General features: G+C 38.4%; 2 protein-coding genes across 2 annotated transcripts; one reads left to right on the forward strand and one right to left on the reverse strand.

The window, feature by feature from the left end:
• Positions 1-9,161: 9,161 nt before the first annotated feature.
• LOC106871995 (uncharacterized) lies at positions 9,162-10,105 on the reverse strand. Its single transcript, XM_014918791.2, has 2 exons — positions 9,959-10,105; positions 9,162-9,532 (listed from the first exon to the last, which is right to left on the reverse strand). The coding sequence occupies exons 1-2, from the start codon at positions 9,992-9,994 to the stop codon at positions 9,176-9,178; spliced, it is 393 nt and encodes a 130-aa protein (XP_014774277.2). The 5' UTR covers positions 9,995-10,105; the 3' UTR covers positions 9,162-9,175.
• A 5,185-nt stretch (positions 10,106-15,290) lies between these two features.
• On the forward strand, positions 15,291-17,672 carry LOC106883697 (uncharacterized). Its single transcript, XM_089350085.1, has 3 exons — positions 15,291-15,359; positions 16,190-16,315; positions 17,124-17,672. Exons 1-3 carry the CDS (start codon positions 15,291-15,293, stop codon positions 17,670-17,672), a joined length of 744 nt encoding a protein of 247 aa, XP_089206211.1.
• The last annotated feature ends 2,220 nt before the right edge of the window (positions 17,673-19,892 follow it).

A 19,892-nucleotide genomic window follows, 5' to 3' on the forward strand; every position in this document is an offset into this window, starting at 1 on the left:
GCAAACATGTACGCATAATTTCTTGCATCCTGGAATTAATACTACATGAAGAAAGTTATGAAACGGTCGTAATCCTATGATCCTATGGAAATCTCTTGGTGGAATAAATAATATGAATTCAAATTTTCAAACCTCATCATTATATATGTGTGTGTGCTTGTGTGTGTGTGTGCTTGTGTGTGTGTGTGCTTGTGTGTGGAAGCACAATGGCCCAGTGGTTTGGGCAGCAGAGTCGCGGTTTCGATTCGCAGACCGGACGTTGTGAGTGTTTATTGAGCGAAAACACTTAAAGCTCCACGAGGTTCCGGCAGAGGGTGGTGGCGATCCCTGCTGTTCCCTTTCACCACAACTTTCTCTCATATTTTTTCCGGTTTCTGTTGAACTTGTATTTCAAAGGGCCGGCGTTGCCACACTCTGTGTCACGCTGAATCTCCTTGAGAACTACGTTAAGGGTACATGTGTCTGTGGTGTGTTCAGCTACTTGCACGTTAATTTCACGAGAAGTCTGTTCCTTCGATCGGATCAACTGGAACACTCGTCGTCGTAACCGACGGAGTGCCAATAGATATGTGTGTGTGTGTGTGTGTGTGTGTGTGTGTGTGTGTGTGTGTGTGTGTGTGTGTGTGTGTGTGTGTGTGTGTGTGTGTGTGTGTATAAATAGTAATATTATGACAACAAAAAAATGAATGAGACTTAGATATTATGTAAATAGAGGAATTTATCTATGATATATGTGACAATTAGTTGGTTGCCATAATAAAACTCAGAGTTTCGGATGTCGGTACGGAAGTCTGCTCGGCCTCTCATCAGTTATTAAGACAAACAAAAATGCTATGAAAATGACCGTTAAATAAAGGGAAATTACTATGAAGATGACCGTTATTAAGACAAACAAAAGAGCTATGAGAATGACAATTAAATAATGGGAAATTACCCGAATAGGGAGAAAATAAAAATACTCGAAGAAGGTAAACCCACGCTCATAGAATTCGCGTATGCGCGCATGTACATACATACACATGAGCACACGCGCACCCACGTGCATGTGCATATATGCATATGCTCACTCGCACTAGCGTGAAACACATATGTGCACACCCACACACACACACACCTATATGTATACATATATATGCATCCATACACATGTACACATATACATACCCGCGCACACGCACACACACACACGTATATATACCCATACGCGCACAATTATGTTCATATACACGTCTCTATACGCACATGCACATATATGCAGGGTGAAAGGTAATGTACAGAAAAAATGTATAAATATATAAAGTAATTAAATATATGCATACCCACTGGTAGTGGCCTTCATGCTAGGCCAATGGTAGTGAAATTTGTAAAGATTTGCTACCCTGTATATATATTCAAGTATTTGATATTAGCATTTTAAAGTTCGTTTCGGCATTTTTCATTTTCTGCCGACTGAAACTGCGCCTGCGTAGTGGATTTTGAAAAAATTATAACATATAACGATGAGACACGTGCGATTTGTCTCATAGGTACAAGTTAATTTTTGACGGCTGGTTACTGAAGAGAATTTGCCTAGTAAATTATTTTATTTACTAAAAGAATTCGAAACCTATAAGTCTAACGGTGAAAACAAGGTAAAAGTTTTTATTTTTTCATTCCCTTTGAAATTGCTTAAATTTTGTGGTTTTCGGTCGTTTGACTATCTTCTAGCGTGTAGAAATTGGCTGTTATAGGTAATTTCTCTTCTGTTTAAATGTACACTATTATATATATATATATATATATATATATATATATATATATATATATATATATATATATATATATATATATATATATATATATATATATATATATATATATATATATATATATATATATATATCGACATGAAACTTAAACAATTCATGTCTGTAATGCAAGCCATATGCTACAAATGTGTCCCGGAGAGAAAGGCCACTGTACACAAGAACAAAATCCCCAGGGAGAGGAAAATTCTTATGAGACGGCATACAAATGTCTCAAATCGCCTAAACAAACAAATTGAAAGCAGTGAAAAGTCCCGCCTGAAAATACAACTGTTGGAGATTGAAAAAAAATCTGCAACTCTCCCACGAAACAGAAAGAGCAGACAAAGAAGCCTGAGCTATAGACAATATAAAATCTAACCCCAGAGCTTTCTACAAGTTTGCCAAAGAAACAGATTCAGTGCACTGCAGGATAGGGCCACTCCTTGAAAAAGATGGTGCACTAACAGGAAACCCAAGGAGGATAAGTGAAATACTAAATGAGCAATTCAAAAGTGTTTTCACTCCACCCCTAGGGCACTTTCAAGTTAGCAATCCAACTGATTTTTTACCACTGCAGATATAAAAACAGAGGCAATGATGATCGATTACATCGATATAAAGGAAGACGATGTAATAAGGGCTATAGATGAATTGAACCCAAACTCAGCTACTGGCCCTGATGGATTCCCAGCAATCCTTCTAAAGGTATGTAAACGTGTCCTAGCAAGACCGCTGCATTCCCTCTTTCAGAGCTTCCTTGCATCTGGCAAACTCCCAAGAAAACTGAAAGAGGGGAAAATATGCCCTATTCATAAAGGAGGTAGCAGAGCGGAGGCCAAGAACTACAAACCTATCTCTCTGACCTCGCACATCAGCAAGGTCATGGAACGAATAGTCAGAAAAAAACTAATCACCTTCCTTGAAAAAAATTACTTGCTGCCTGACACCCAACATGGTTTCCGACCAGGAAGAAGCTGCCTGATTCAGCTCTTACAACACTATGAGTGGGTGCTAAAACAGCTACTTAACCACTCAAGTGTGGAAGTGGTATATCTCGACTTTGCAAAGGCCTTTGATAAAGTCGATCATGGAATGATATGTCACAAACTGCGTGATCTCGGCATAGTTGGAAAATTGGGAGAATGGCTTCATGACTTTCTGAAGGCTAGAAGTCAGGTGGTAGAAGCCAATGGGGCCACCTCCAATGACACGCAAATAGCGTGCGGTGTTCCGCAAGGCACTGTTTTGGGACCACTACTGTTCATAATGGCCCTCTCAGAATGCCCTCAGCCACACGGAGAGTCACGGTCACAAGTTATGCAGATGATACAAAAGTCTCGCAGGTAATACAGAACGCTGAAGACACTATGCACCTGTAATGTGAGCTGGATGAAATATACAAGTGGGCTGAAAAGAATAACATGCAGTTTAATTCTGAAAAGTTTCAAGCCTTGTGCTATCAGCATGCAAAACTAAATGCAGTACCCATTAAATACACTGGACCTGGAGGGACTGCAATCCCAGAAGCAGAGACAGTGCGAGACCTGGGCATTTACATGAGTAATAATGCATCCTTTCATGTTCATGTTGCTAAATTGTCAATGAAATGCAGGCGACTGACCGGATAGATTCTTAGGACTTTTACAACAAGAGATCGGGAAACCATGATGGTGCTCTGGAGGACACTTGTTCTAAGTCACTGACTATTGCTTCAGCTATGGTAACCAACCAGTGTCAAATTAATCTCAGAACTTGAAGCAATCCAACGAAGCTACACGAAGAAGATAGCCTCTATGCAACATATAAGCTATTCGGAAAGACTCAAGAGATTAAAACTCTATTCCTTAGAGCGTAGACGAGAAAGATATGCCATAATATACATCTGGGAGATCCCCGAAGGAATTGTCCCAAACTTTGGCATCGAAAGTTACACAAATAAAAGAACTGGGCGCCATTGCATAGTGCCAAGGACTCCAAATTTGCCATCAAGATGTAGGACAAGATACTGCAATAGCCTGGGCTTCAGAGGTCCACAGCTCTTCAATATCCTCCCGAAGGACCTGAGAGACCTGCATGCGGTGGATGTAGGTGTCAAGATAAGGCTGGACCTCTTCCTGTCAGGTGTCCCAGTTGAACCAACTTCACGGCAGGAGGTGCAGATGAGAGCAGCTGCATCAAACTCTGGCCACAGCTCATGAGCTGAAAGTAGTTAAAATGAAAAAAAAATGAAATGAAAATGAAATATATATATATACATACATACATACATACATATATATTTCCGTTCCCCACAAGGGGCTGTGTATACATAAACATATATAGACGCATACATATAAGAGTGTTAGTGCATTAGCCTAAGGCACCCTCCTAAGAACTTCAGTAAATTTATCTACATTACTTTAAAAAAAATAAGAGGAAATTTATAAATTTGCAAGTAGAAGGACTCGGTTTCACTCGGGTTATAAACTCATAGCCTTAACACTACTCCTTGCTTGTAGTATAATTTAACACCTTCCTTCTAGGCATTGTTAGGTAAATATTTTGTAAAGGACCCGATCGTACTCTGGTGTGAAATAATTTTTTCCATGAAATTTCAAGGTATCTGGCCTCCAAAACCCGCCGCAATTCACTTTTTTTTTTTCGGAAACGAAAGTGCGAGAGGGGCTGGTGGGGATCTCTGAGTTTCCCACCAACGGAGTTTTGTTTCGCAGGTTTTTGTTTTTCCTTTCCGAGTTATTTCTCATACTTTCAACGTTTGTGACATCGAAATCACGCGTAAACGGCTCCTTTCATCAGAAAAGGAAATATTTGGCTGCTATTTCTAGCATGCCCTACTACCACGTAACAACTATTTGCGATAAAGGTCCCGCCGATATTTCGCTGCGAAGTAATTTTTTTACCCCTCCCCACTTTCTTTTCCGGAAAAAAAAGTGGCTCGCGGTGTGTTTGGAGGTCAAATACGTTGAATGCACTCGAAAAAAACTGTGGAAAAAAATTATTTCATACCGATGTACCGATGTTCAAGGATCTTTTCCCTTTGGACGGCACATCGAGAAATTAATTTTTTGTAACTAAACACTTTCAAACTTTGGACACTGGTAGAATATGTCATATAAAACATCTTTTACGCTTGGCGTTTTTAAGAAAATTGTCTATTTTCAAAGTCATTTCGTATTAAAGTTGTCGTATTTCGGTAATTTCAACCAATCAGTGACGTGTATTCAGCTGAATAAAATTACTGCCATTGTTTGTCAACAACAACTATCGGCGGTATATATTTCGTTTGTCACTGTTATTTATGACATCATTCGTGCCTTTGTACTGGTTTTAGCGTTGGGGTTTTAGGGTTAGGGCTAGGGTTAGGGTTCGGGTTTTAGAGTTAGGGTTAGGGTTTTAGGGTCAGGGTTAGGGTTTTAGGGTTAGGGATAGGGTTTTAGAGTTAGAATTAAGGTTTTGGGGTTAGGGTTAGGGTTTTAGGATTAGGATTAGGGTTTTAAAGTTAGGGTTAGGGTTTTAGGGTTAGGGTTAGGGTTGGGGTTTTAGGGTTAGGGTTGGGATTTTAAGGTTAGAGTTACGGAAAATATGAAAAATGAAGAAATTGGAGGGGACGGGGGCAAAAAGGTCTTCCCGAAAATAGTAGCTGAAAAACAGGAAAAAAACTAAAAGCAGTAGAAATGCCCGAACGATTGTGGTGCCATGAAGTAAACATGATTCAGATACACTCGTTTATTCATACAAACGTAACTGAGATTAAATATGTCATAAATAACAGTGACAAACGAAATATACACCACCGGAAGTTATTGTTGACAAACAACAGCAGTAAATTTGTTCAGCTAAATATACGTCGTTGATTGGTTGAAATTACCAAAATACGACAACTTTAACACGAAATAACTTTGAAAATAGACAATTTTCTTAAAAACGCCCCAAGAGTTAAAGATGTTTTATATGACACATTCTACCAGTGTCCGAGGTTTGAAAGTGTTTAGTTACAAAAAATTAATTTCTCGATGTGCCGTTCAAAGGGTAAAGATCCCGGTTCCTTACAAAACATCTACCTATGGTTATTTACTGATACACAAATACACCGGTACAGAAGACTGTAAACAATGAAAGTAGCTGTAATCATTTTTTTCGTACCAGAAATCGTAACAGCATGGTTATTTACTGATATACAAATATACCGGTACAGCATTTTTGCTTGACTCTTCAGCCTTTCTAACATTTTGTTTACGTGTTGGTGTAAACAAATACACCGGTACAGAAGGTATCGTTACAACGGTAAACGCTAGACAAAATGGTTGTCACAATAAAGAATGATAGAGATGTGTCGCCGTCGTCGTCGTTGTCGGCGGCGGTGGCAGCGGCGGTGTCGTCAGCGGCGGTGTCGTCATCGGCGGTGTCGTCATCGGCGGTGTCGTCATCGGCGTCGTCGTAGGGGTATAAATGTCCGTTACTATAGTTAACTATAGAAACATTATTTTCGAGGAAATATATTGTTTCAATCCAAATGAAAATAAAAATTACATGTTGACACTCGCGGGGTGTAATACCCTGAAAAATGTGATTTGATTTGGTGGAGCCATTTGAGAATGTATAGAGAACAGACAGACAGACAAAGAATCTTATATACAGAGAGATAACGATTCATATTCCCGGGTGCCCTTATACGCCTGTGGTTCTTGGGCAAATATATGCTTTCCTAGTCCGAAGTATGTTGGGTAGTTTGTGGCTGATACTTATTGTCCTAAGGAACCGAATTGCTCTGCGAGTAATTCTACACATGAATCTTTAGAAACTTTTTTGATGGGGTATTACGATGGATAATTCTATGACTTTTAGATAAATATAGTAGATTTGTTGAGCGGGAAGCTACAACATCAGTTGCTAGTATAACGATTATTTATTGTAAGGTAAATGACGGTGTGATATTATCACGTGTGTGTGTGTGTGTGTGTGTGTGTGTGTGTGTGTGTGTGTGTGTGTGTGTGTGTGTGTGTGTGTGTATGTGTGTGTGTGTGTGTGTGTGTTTTGGTATACATAAGCATACGTATTATATTGATAGCTTTGTCGCATTTCTAGATGATCTTGATATATTTAACCAAGATAATATTTCCTCTCGTTATTGAGAACAAAATCCTATCTATTTAACAAATTATTGATCACTCAGGCGTAAAATTCTTCAGGTTTCGAAGCAAAGTAACTCTCAGTAACATTTTTGACCACTTCACAAATTTTTTCCGGTAGATAATGTTACAATGATCTGAAACTATGATGTAATGTGGAACAAGGTCAGGAGAATAAGGAGAATGACACGAAACTTTCATATTTAGTGCCGTAATCTATTCCTGCGTGACTTGGGTAATATGTTGTCTTGCATTATCGTGTGTAAAGAAATACCACTTTACGGTTAACCATTGATGAGCGCTTTTTGCAGCAAATTTTTGTGCAATGCTTCCATTTGACAATATTTCTCTGCATAAATTGTTTCGTTTAGGTTTAACACATCATGACAGACGACACCCTTCATACCTCAGCAAACACAGAGCATAACTTTTTACGAGTGTAGTCGTGGTTTTTGGATGGATTCTTCTTTTCCACATGGTGAAAACCATGGTCGTTTTCGTTGGAGATGACTATGGAGAACCTACATTTCATCACTTATAATGATGCATGTTTAGTCCTCAATGACGACTCTTTCAGTTGAGAAGCACGCCGATGACGAGAAACCCACTGGCCAAGTTTAGACATATTTCCTACATCATGAAGGTGTTTTATGGCCTAAATTTGACAGGAATTGAAAGGTGTTGCTAAGTTTTGTGCACTTGGATTTGGATTTTCTTCGACTACGGTTTTCAGAAGCTCAATATTGACAGAACCTGCTGGTCCAGATGAAGGGAAGTACGCGAAAGCAAAAAAACTGAGTGAAACTGGTCGAACCATCGTTGACATATCCGGACACTTAAAGCTTCATTTTAAAAGTCAAAACAAATAATTCATAGCGCTCTCATTGCATTCATACTGCATGCAGTACCGTGTAGGAGTTTCATGCAAACTAATTTTTAAAGGGTAAAATCGGTACGAATTTAACTACTATGGTATAAAGTAATCTACAACGAAAGAAAAAACATTAGGATGTAAGAATTAATGTTTCTTATTATACCGTAAGTATTGAAGGTATGGTAATGAAAACTCTCATCCATCGGGATCTCTGCTTGCGGATAGGGGAATGGCCTGTAGGTATAGAGGTTAGCTGCGAATACTTTATAAGAAGTCCCGGACAAAGTCATGAGTTGCCCTTTGGCAAAGCATAACATCCGTTAGCCACCCTTTCAGGAGCACTGTGGAATCCTGAAGCTCTGCAAAGAATGGAAATGCCACTATCATTGGAAAGCAGGATGGTAGTAGGGAATGAAATGCAATGCATAAAAGAATACTTTGTCGTCAAATTTTTTCCCCACTTTCTTGAAGTTATCAAACAAGGAGCGCTTCCTGCTGTAGTTCCGTTCTAACTAGAGTTAGAGTCGGATTTCAAGGTTGAGGTTTAGGGTCAAACTCAGGATGTACGGCTAGAATTAGGGTTTAGGGTTGAGCTTTGGAATTACAATAAGGGTCTAGGGTTTAGGATTTAGGGTTAGAGTAGGGTTTTGCGTTGGAGTTTAAGATTTGAATTAGGGTTTAGGATTAGGCTGAGGGTTTAGCGTTGGTGTATAGGGTCTCTCTGACCAGTGGTTGATCTGGGGTTAATCAATTAGTTACATTCTTAGTGAACATTTTTTTATAGTTTTCTGGGACAAGTAAATACGAAAATCAGATTCAATGAGAACTTACATCAACATACCAAATTTGAAAATTTTAAATTTCAAACACTGTCACAGCAACAGAAAAGACCCATTAGTTTTTCTGTCTAACAAAAGAATGCAAAACAAACGTTCGAACAGGCATGCAAACAATTTAAATAGAAAAAGTCCTCAATGAAGTTTGTTTGCGAATAAATTGTAATAAATACTGTAATAAGTTGTAATAATATTGTTCAGTTCATGTAAACAATTAATACATTTTTTTAATCGAAAATTCAAAAACGAAAGTTCAGAATATCGGTACATTGTGGTTGTAATAGTTTTAAGCAGATAACAGCTTGGCTTGTTACTTGTGGAGACAGGCAGCAATATGTCTGTGGCTTACGACTGGCTAAAATTGCCCAAAATAGGCAAATTTTAAAAAGCTAATAATTTTGTTATTAATTTATGGCAAAAATGAATTTCATTTCCATAATTAGCATGCATAACTACATCAATACACCAAATTTGAAATCAACTGTAACAAAATTGAAGGAATTGAAAAGTGAAAGCCTAAGAGAAAAAGACCACAAAGGTTTTAGACTTTTAATAAATGCTTGCATAATCAATAGTGCTCACTTTGTGGTTCTGTTGAGTGCTGTATCTTGTCTGTGTTGAATGTTCCCTTTGTTCAAAGGGAGATGATGATAATAAAAATTTCATGCGTTCATGAACAATTTGCAAGTCATCCTCTTGTCCAGTATACTCTGTCAGATCTGACAAGTCCTGAAACCATTCGATACGGAAGTTAAATACAGTTGTCCCCGTATAAAGAGCAGCTGCCGCTATAAGACTTGGTCTATAGTAATTTCTTACGGTGAGAAAGTCATCATATAGCACTAGTTCCACTATATAGTTCATCAAATGAAACAAATCGTGACGAGGTTTTAATTTGAGAATAACCTGGAAATACGAAATGAAGATATAGGGAGTCATAAAAAACATCCTACCATGAAAACATTCAGAAACCGAAATGTACATGTTACGAAGCTCCTCCTCTGAAGACTCTGGGTCGACTGCAGCAGTCATGTGAATAATATTCAAACCCTCATCTGTTATACGAAGAAGCATCGTGTCAAAAGCAATTCTAAGACATGTTGCTCCAACACATTGCAGTTTTTCGCTTGAAATCGGTGGTGAGTTTCTAGAAGACAGGAATAAGTCAAATAATACAACTGATAGGTGGAGAACTTCCAGAGGAGCGCTGAAATGATCTGCGCATGCTATCATCCAGTTAACCACAGCCTTACGATCTCCAGGATGAAAACGATGGCGACCTTCTTGAAAATAATCACGGACTTTCTTTTGCCGTCTTTCCATAAAACCTACCGAGTCTAATCTTCCAGCAACAACTGCAAAATCCATGGTCGTTCTTCTGCGAAATTAAACGTAACTCTTTTGTTTAGAAAGTACAGTGAAGTGTCAAGCGACGAAAATCAAAAACATTTCTCACTTGATTACGTCATTCAAACGTAACAATCAGTAAATGTCGTTCCAGTTTATTTCAATAATCAAAATCTTCAGTTGTATTTTCGATATTAAACTATTTATTGTTCTTTAACATTTGAAGTGTACTAAATTGATTGTTATTTACAATATGATAGTTAAGCAATATATAACATTGAAATTATATAATTGAACATGTGTTACAATTCAGTTACGTAAATAGCATGAAATAATTTAAAATCAATTTAATGCATAAAATTATCATAATAAAATTGCAAGGCATAACCTTTATGATACTTGGGCCTATAAAACACACAAATCATAATTCTAACCTATTTGCAAAGGGTATCATTCTGTATTCTGGGAATGCAATCTGTTATCGATGCAGAGTGCATCTACGTCTGAGCGATAATCCCGTGGATCGTATGTAGTTTTGGTGCCAGCCCGAGCATCTTATGACATAAATTAGGTTTTCTGAAGCACAAGTAAAGTCAGATTTGATTTTGAATTTTTGTCCTTCTTTGAAAAGGAATTCTGATCCTTCTAGAATGTTTGGGCATGTTGCGCAATTTGGTCGACCACATTTTTTCACTTTTACATCTATTATTTTGGAAAATAATTTTGCCTTAGTGAGGATCTTTTTTCGTGATTTCGGTTGTTTGTAGCTTTTAGTGATTTTATGTGTGTGTAAAATTTCCTTTAATTTGGAGTCCTTATGTAGCATTGGTAAATTTTGGGGGAAGACAAGGGTGTTATTTTCCTTGATTTCCGGAACATAGTTGTGCTTTAAACAGCGAATGGTATATTGAGACATTCAGAAATCTTTGAGTAGCAATCACGAGTAAGAAGCCGAATAAGAATCTGCAAACAATTAACATTCACGATGACAATATGCAGCTCCACACACCTTTAGCGACAAGGCCCCAACTTTCCACCACATCTACATTGAAACTTTGGACCAAAACCAGTCAAGCTATCCAGTGGTTCAATTCTCTACGCCCGAAGTACACCTTTGAATATATACAAATCGACATTGATCAATACTACTCCAGCCTATACCCTATTCGTCTAACTAAGGCCCTAGTTTTCGCCAAAAACATTCTAACTTATCTCGTGACAATATTGATATATTAGCAACCGGCCGCAATATCATACTGTTTGATGGGAAATCCTGGGCCCGCAAGGATACGCCCAAATTTTTGACATCCTCATGGGGCCAGTGACTTCGCCCAAGTTACGGACCTTAGAGGGCATTACCTACTTAACGGTCTCCATGAACAATTCCCTAACATCTCCAGTAGTCTATACAGAAACGACGCTCTGTTAGCAATCCAAAATTCTAGCAACGGAAAATCGAACAGACTAGAAAAAGATTAAGAAGTTTTTTAAAAAACGTCGGCCTTAGCACCTCCTGTAACAACGTTAATACTTCTAATTTCTTGGACATAACCCTAGACTTGAAAAACCAAAGCTTCTACCCATACCACAAACCTCAAGAAAAATCTAAACTACGTGACCTTCTCCTCCAGCTACCACCACACTGCGTCCTAAAATCTATTGTGGAAAACGTTTCCTACCGGATTTCCTCACTATCTGTTAGTAAAGATTTATTCCATCAATATGCAAAATATTGCAACTGTGCCTTACACGTGCCAGCTATAATAACTCAATCGAATATATCCCCATGTGGAATATTCCTCCCTCCACTAAACCCAGAACTGAAACCAGTTCACCCACCACCACCATATAATAAACGTAAAAATCCCCCCTCCCACCACTCCGATATTCGTCCAAACTACACTCTCACCGAAACACACACCAGCGTGCACCTCCGAAACCCTATCTCCACCCAATTAACACCACTAATCGGATTAAACGAACAAGAACCCAGGGCGTTGTCTGGTTCCAGCATCCGCTCTTAATGTTCAAACTTGAGGACCTAAACTCTTCTTCACCCTACTCGAAAAATATTTCCCTAAATCTAGCCCTATTAGGAAAATATTTAACCCCTAATCTATAAAATTGTTCTATTCCACCAACAACAACAACAACATTGCCGGACTTATCCGACATCTTAACAACAAGAAACTCGGAAATCCACAACCAGCAAACCCCAACCCTAATAATTTAACTCAACATAGCCCCCAGCTCCATACATATAAACCCAAAACACCAATTGACCGCCTCAACAACACGAATCCTCATAACTCCAACTATAATTCCGCTACCAATACCCGATCCTTAAATTTACCACAACGCCCAACTATACCTCTTGTAAAAATAAAGATCGACACAGACGATACCACCCACCGGACACGATAATTATCATATTGTACAACCCTACAACACCACCCTCAACTCCCTAAAAATATTAATCTTAATGCCAGCAATAATAATGAACCTAGCACCAGTTCCTCACTAAATAACAATCCCATCACAAGTTCATCCGGAACATCCCCTACAAACCTATGCAGCTTCAGACGACTAACCTCCTGTCCTTTAGACAACTGCTGTCTCACAAAAGAACATCATTTACAAGTATACAATATCAGCTGCCAGCTGTGGCTACATATATATCGATTCATGCAGCACCACCTTCAAAGCTAGAGTGAGCAACCACTACTCCAGTTTCAAATCCCAAACAAAATCCAACAGTACATCGTTATCTCAGCTTATCAATAACCTAAAGATTAATTCAACCCCTTACACTCTCAAGTGGCCCATAGTTACCCATGCCAAACCATGCAGAAGTTATTATAACAAGTGTAATCTCTGCATAGCCGAGGTCTTAGCTACTGTGCAATCCACGGATTATCTTAATGAACGCAAAGTATAACTTTTACCTGCAAACATCGATCACTAACTCTATTCTCAAAATGCAAATAACAATTTCATACTGCTTCTTTTTCCCCTAACCTTCATAAATTTTCTCTTATTTATCCTCACTACCACTATATATTAAACCAATATATCTTCGCTTTAATTCCGTATCTTTCCTTACCATTTACACACTTTTTTCTCTTATTTGACCTGCCTCCCCATCCTACTCCCCCTTTTGTAAATTTACATACACCAACATACACTTCTACTATTTCATACTGGAAACACGCTCATCGCACGCAATATACATCCCTTAACTGAAAGCTAGTTGTAGTCGCAACCAGTCTTCCCCATTCTCTCTTGATTTCTTCATGCATACTTTTTTCTCCCCCTTGACCAAAAATATTTCCTCACCATCTTCCCTCTACATTACCCTTTTTTCAAATTTTACTCCCCTTGCTAATTTCGGTGATTCGGCCAAAGTAGCCCTATTGAATACTTCCTGTCAAATGACCTTACTTAAATTCCTCAGTCTTCTCACTTCCTTATGTTTTTTTTCTTTTTTTCCTTCTTTTATTCCTAATTCCTCTATGCATTTATATTCTCCACTCCTACTGTGTTCTCTACACATTCTGATTGAATCTTCCATGTGTTAACATGTACCTCCTTGCGTTGATGTAAACTTTCATTTAATCAAGATATCCTTGGCCTGAAGAGTAGCCTACGGTATACACCTCACTTGGATATTTATCACTCCCGAGGTTCCGCTCACTATGAAACATATGTAGCCTGGATCTTATCGACTTCATTCCTTAAATCTTGTATTCTTATTCGCATACCCGGCAACACTGGTTGCCTACCGTGAAATATTAAAAAAAAAACATTTCTCAATTTATCATTCTTCAATAAGAAAATAATCCACAACCTTCCGTCTCATTAAACCACTATTGTCTCTGAAAGTTGTTTCTTATATTTACTACAAATTGCTTGAAGATAACCTTCTTCAAACAGCTCGATCCTTGGATCTTATATTTATCTCTAGAAACTTTCTTGGGGTATTATGGTAGATAATTCTAGGACTTTTAGATAAGTGTAGTAGATTTGTTGAGCTGAAAGCTTTAGCGTCAGTTATTACTATAACGATAATTTATGGTAAGGTAAGGGACGGTGTGATATTGTCGTGTGTGTGTGTGTGTGTATTTATATAGATAAGCATACGTATTAAGTTAGAAAGATAGCCTTCTTGCATTTCTAGATGCTCATATATATATTTCGAAAAAAATATTTTCCATCAAAATATTTCAACTCATTCTTGATAACATAATCCCACCTGTTTGACAAATTATTGATCACTCAGGCGTAAAATTCTTCAGGGTTTCGAAGCAAAGTAACTCTCAGTAACATTTTTTACCTCTTCACCAATTTTTTCCAGTAAATAATGTTACAATGATCTGAAAATATGATGTAATGTGGAACAAAGTCAGGAGAATAAGGAGAATGACACGAAACTTTCATATTTAGTGCCGTAATCTATTCCTGCGTGACTTGGGTAATATGTTGTCTTGCATTATCGTGTGTAAAGAAATAGCACTTTACGGTTAACCATTGATGAGCGCTTTTTGCAGCAAATTTTTATGCAATGTTCCATTTGACAATATTTCTCTGCATAAACTGTTTCGCTTAGGTTTAACACATCATGACAGACGACACCCTTCATACCTCAGCAAACACAGAGCATAACTTTTTACGAGTGTAGTCGTGGTTTCTGGATGGATTCTTCTTTTCCACATGGTGAAAACAATGGTCGTTTTCGTTGGAGATGACTATGGAGAACCTACATTTCATCACTTATAATGATTCTCGTTAGGAAAGACTCGATAGCATGTTTAGTCCTCAATGACGACTCTTTCAGCTGAGAAGCACGCCGATGACGAGAAACCCACTGGCCAAGTTTAGACATATTTCCTACATCATGAGGGTGTTTTATGGCCTAAATTTGACAGGAATTGAAAGGTGTTGCTAAATTTTGTGCACTTAGATTTGGATTTTCTTCGACCTCGGTTTTCAGAAGCTCAGTATTGACAGAACCTGCTGGTCCAGCTGAAGGGAAGTACGCGAAAGCAAAAAAACTGAGTGAAACTGGTCGAACCATCGTTGGCATATCCGGACACTTAAAGCTTCATTTTAATAGACAGAACAAATAATTCATAGCGCTCTCATTGTATTCATACTGCATGCAGTACCTTGTAAGAGTTTCATGTAAACTAATTTTTAAAGGGTAAAATCGGTACGAATTTAACTACTATGGTATAAAGTAATCTACAACGAAAGGAAAAACATTAGGATGTAAGAATTAATGTTTCTTATTATACCGTAAGTATTGAAAGATTAAGGTATGGTAATGAAAACTCTCATCCATCGGGATCTCTGCTTGCAGATAAAGGAATGGCCTGTAGATATAGAGGTTAGCTGCGAATACTCGATAAGCAATCCCCGACAAAATCATGAGTTGCCCTTTAGCAAGGCATAACATCCGTTAGCCACCCTATCAGGAGCACTGTGGAATCCTGAAGCTCTGCAAAGAATAGAAATGCCACTATCATTGGAAAGCTGGATGGTAGTAGGGCATGAAATGCAATGCATAAAAGAATACTTTGTCTTCAAATTTTTTCCACACTTTCTTGAATGGATTACACTTTTATGAAGTTATCAAACAAGGAGCGCTTCCTGCTGTAGTCCCGTTCTGGCTCAATCCTCAAAATATCAGCTATACAGCCAAACAACATAAGTTTCTGAGGTGCATACAAAATACACTTGTCTCCACCTCCAATGTGCGCACCCTCAGAAAACTAAACCAACTCCCTGAACTTGTTGCCTTAGCCATCAAGTACAAAATTGATGTTATTTGTGCGAAGAACACAGGCTTTCTCCCGATGATATTGAAATATCATTATGCTAGTAGTGGCTGGACTTTCATCTCAGCCTCAGATTAGAAGAACTCTTCAAATTCCACCATCCAAGGAAATCCTGAAATATCAATCATATCTTGCTATTTGCCAACCAACACAGCAGACGAAAAAGAGGTTTCCAATTTTTATCAGGCTCTCTCTACATCAGTGAGACAAATACCAAAGCACAGGGCTCTCATGATTGGAGGTGATACGTATGACCATATCGAATGATCAGTAGCCCATAAATACGCGTTCCACACAACCATGAACAGAAATGGTCAATATCTGACTGAATTTATTCGTGAAAATCATTTAGTATGTCTAAATGCCAAATTCCTTTTAGAAACTCTCCAAGCTATATACATGTACCTATGCCAACGGCTTGAATGCCCAACTGTATTACATGCTAATCAACAAGAAAAGGTTGACTAGTGCCCCGAACACAGAGTCTTACAATAATTTTGATGAAGTGAGCAGCGACCACAAGATTTTAACATCGAAATAGTTAGCCTTAGAGCTAACAAAACCAAATCAGGTTTAGGTCCGCATATGACTGGTCAATTTTAAAGAACAATGGATAAATCTGTAACCAATACACCGTAGCATTTAGAAACAGATTTAAGCTACTAAAAATAAAAATGAAGAAAACTCCACCTACACAGCATACAATAATTTTCTAACGTCTCGCACAAAAGCTGCGAAAGAGATCATACCCTTAAAGCCAAGAACTAATAAAAGTCTTCCCTGGGATGACCAAGAGTTAATAAACAAGGGAAGACACCTCAAAGAAGTGGCTCAAGCTAAATTTATACATCCAAGTCCCTTAAATGAAGCCAATTTCAAAAAGCTACAGAAAGAACCATTCGATCTATATCGAGCTCAACAACCATATACTAGATCGAAAGTAAAATAAATCAAATTAAACATGCTGCAGTAAACAAGCAGACATCACTAACCTAGCAGACAGTAAATGAAATAAGCGGATGCAAAAAACTCCCAAGTCAAAAATTAAAACTAAAAATTTCCAGAAACGCTTAGAAAAGTGGAGGGATCATTATCAAAATTTGTTTGAGAATATACCCTCAATGTCTGATCGGTCACACATTTGATTGACGATTTCACCATCGATGAATTGAAAGATTTCCTTAAAAACGCCAGAAACCGAAAGGCTCATGTCTGGCAAGCCGGAGAATTTTATATTCTGTTAGGCTTCTGCAACCGTCTACAATGAAGGCAACATTGACAAATGAACAGATTTCATATTCCCATGTTCAAAGAATTACAGATGCATCGCTCTTACAGCCATCGCTGAAAAAGTTTATAAGCTACTCTTACTCAACAGAATACAACCAGAAATTGAGAAAGCTTTGAGAAGAAATCAAAATGGCTTCAGAAAAAATAGATCAGCTGTCGGACAAATACTTACATTTCATCGTCTACTTGAAGGAACAAAAGCCAGAAATCTTGAAGTAGTATTACAATTTGTTGATTTCTCAAAAGCTTTTGTCTCCATCCACCGTGGTAAATCAATGGTGAGATCTCCAGATACAAGTTTCTTTGATATTAGAGCCGAAGTGCTCCAGGTAGACACTTTGGCACTTTTTCTCTTTGAGGTGACTCTGGATTATGTTCTCAGGACATCACTTGTCAATCTAAACAGCCTCGGTTTCACACTTACGAAGACTAGATCGATCGGACATCTAACTCAAAACATAATCGATATACACTATGCTGATAATTTAGCCTCGCTCTCTGACACAATATCAAACTCCTACCAATTACTTCATAGTCTAGAATTAGCTGCACATGATATTGGACTATGTTAATCCAAGTTAGACCAAATTCATCGCTCATAATCAATAAGATCCATCACCCACATCAACGGTTACTCCATCAATCAAGCTGATGATTTTACGTACTTCGGTTCAAAGATAGCCTTAAAGGAAGGGGATGTAAAAACTCGAACAACTAAAACATGGTTGATCCTAAACAAACTTGATGTTGTCTGGAAATCAACCCTCTCAGAGAACCCGAAGATAAATTTTTCCCATACGACAGTAGTTCTTTTTTTTATGGAGCAACAGCCTGGACGCTTACCGGAAAACTGGAAGCCAAGCTAGATAGAACTTATTTCCGAATGTTAAAAATAGTCTTAAACGTATATTGGAAAACTCATCCAACCAAGAAACAGTTGTAAGAAGATCTCCTATCTGCTCCCAACATTATAAGGGAAATGCTTTTCCGTTTTGCGAGACATTGCTGGTGATCTGAACAAGTGCAGGCAAATGACCTATTACTAGGGATTTCAAAGCATGGCTGTACTCCATCTGGTCGTCCGAACACAACCTATACAGACCAACCTACCAGAGATACTGCATGCCTTCCTGGAGACCTCTATCAATTAATACCGACACGGATGCCGTATGCAGTTTTAAAATGTCCGAGTAAGCTCGACCAGCTGATAATCTTTGAAAAATTACCCTGCAAGATATATATATATATATATCGTACAGTTTTACCCCTCGATCTCCAAACGCTTGCTTCAGAAGGCACTTGAATTTAGTAAAGCATGTTACCATAACAATCATTAATATAGATGTACCTAGCAGAGAAACCCGGCCTTGCACGGATTAAATTAGAATAGTTTCTTTTTTATTGTTTTACTTGTTTCGGTATTATAACCCGATTTCATTCGGGACTATTCGGGCCACATTTTAAAAATGAGGAATTTTTTTTTAAATAAAACAAAAATTTTATTAAAAACTGGTAAAGAAAAGACATACCAACAGTTTTTGAGAAGCGATTGAAGAGACCTCGCAGATGCAGATGTGAAGGGCAAAGAATGACGGGAAAAGGCTGGGAAAAGAACAAAACACCAATCAGGTCTCTGCACAAAACTGAAATAGTATAATACGACTGCACATACAATGTTTTGGATACAATATGTAGTCACACCAACCTAATTTTGCGGAATCAGTGTCGCGACGTGAACCCATGGGTTGGAAGTTTGACTGACAGAGGTGGTCGGGTTGCAGAGATGGCCAGCGACGTGATGATGGTAGATGCAGTTGGGCTAAAAAATTGTGAAAGTTTCAATAACTCCAGTGACGGGAGAGTAATGGTGGCAGATTCACAAGTGTTATTGCAGGGCTTCTTTGTCGACAACGTTCCTGGTGTTGCCCGGATTCCCACAAATGAACAGATTGTGTGGACTGCCGACACGGGAGCATCTGACGTATAGTTGACCGTGGGTAAATACCTACTGTGTCAGATCTAGGCCAACTGCTTGTAACGATTGTTCCTGTGCCTTGTTGATGCTCATAGCAAAGCATACTTTTACGGGAAACTGCCATCGTATGAATTCAAATGGCACGGCAGAGTGACTAAGGCTCATGGGGGTTAATAACTTTGTCACGCCAGCAGACGGTCGATCAGAATGGTTGTCGTCAGAATTAAGGTCCTAATTTTTTTGATGAAAAGATGCGTACCGTTGCATAGTTCTGGTGGTTCCACGTTTCTCAGCAGCATAACTAGAACACCAACCTTCAGTCTAAGGTCATGATTTGGAAATCTGGGAGGTAGTTGGATGTTGAGGAATTCAGTAGGTGTACAAATTTTCATCTCAATCTGATTTTTGCTTGCACAACTGCATGTGAGACAACATCTGCCCTTTTCACAAATATATATTAGAATAGCAGAGATACCCGGCCTTGCTCGGGATTAAAATAGTTTATTATTTTTTACTTGTTTCAGTATTATAACCCAATTTCATTCGAGTCTACGCGGGCCACATTTTAAAAGATTATGAATTTTGCCCTAGAGGCCACGCCTTTCAAATGAGCAAACTGAAAGTTGCCATGCCAACTCGCCAACACTTTTAACATAGGTGTGTAAATTTCCAGCTCAATTCGAACACTTTTGTAAAAGCCGCTCCATACTATAATGCTGCATTAGAGAGCTCCAGCCTCAAGAAGAGAAACAAAAGCGTATGTCGGAATGACGCGCAACGTGTCCAAAGAAAGGTACACACAATACCGGGCATCATT

The sequence above is a fragment of the Octopus bimaculoides genome, chromosome 4, assembly GCF_046866305.1.
Source record: "Octopus bimaculoides isolate indiv1 chromosome 4, ASM4686630v1, whole genome shotgun sequence".
Classification (NCBI taxonomy): Eukaryota; Metazoa; Mollusca; class Cephalopoda; order Octopoda; family Octopodidae; genus Octopus; species Octopus bimaculoides.

Excerpts from the sequence above, each read along its gene's own strand:
- LOC106871995 (XM_014918791.2), bottom strand. The coding sequence starts at position 9,994 with ATGGATTTTGCAGTTGTTGCTGGAAGATTAGACTCG. Across the intron at positions 9,533-9,958 it reads TTGCTGGAAGATTAGACTCG|GTTATTCTCAAATTAAAACC; the intron begins GTAGGTTTTATG and ends TCGTATTTCCAG.
- LOC106883697 (XM_089350085.1), top strand. The coding sequence starts at position 15,291 with ATGGTAATGAAAACTCTCATCCATCGGGATCTCTGCTTGCAGATAAAG. Across the intron at positions 15,360-16,189 it reads AATGGCCTGTAGATATAGAG|AAACTCTCCAAGCTATATAC; the intron begins GTTAGCTGCGAA and ends AATTCCTTTTAG. Across the intron at positions 16,316-17,123 it reads CTTACAATAATTTTGATGAA|AATTACAGATGCATCGCTCT; the intron begins GTGAGCAGCGAC and ends CCATGTTCAAAG.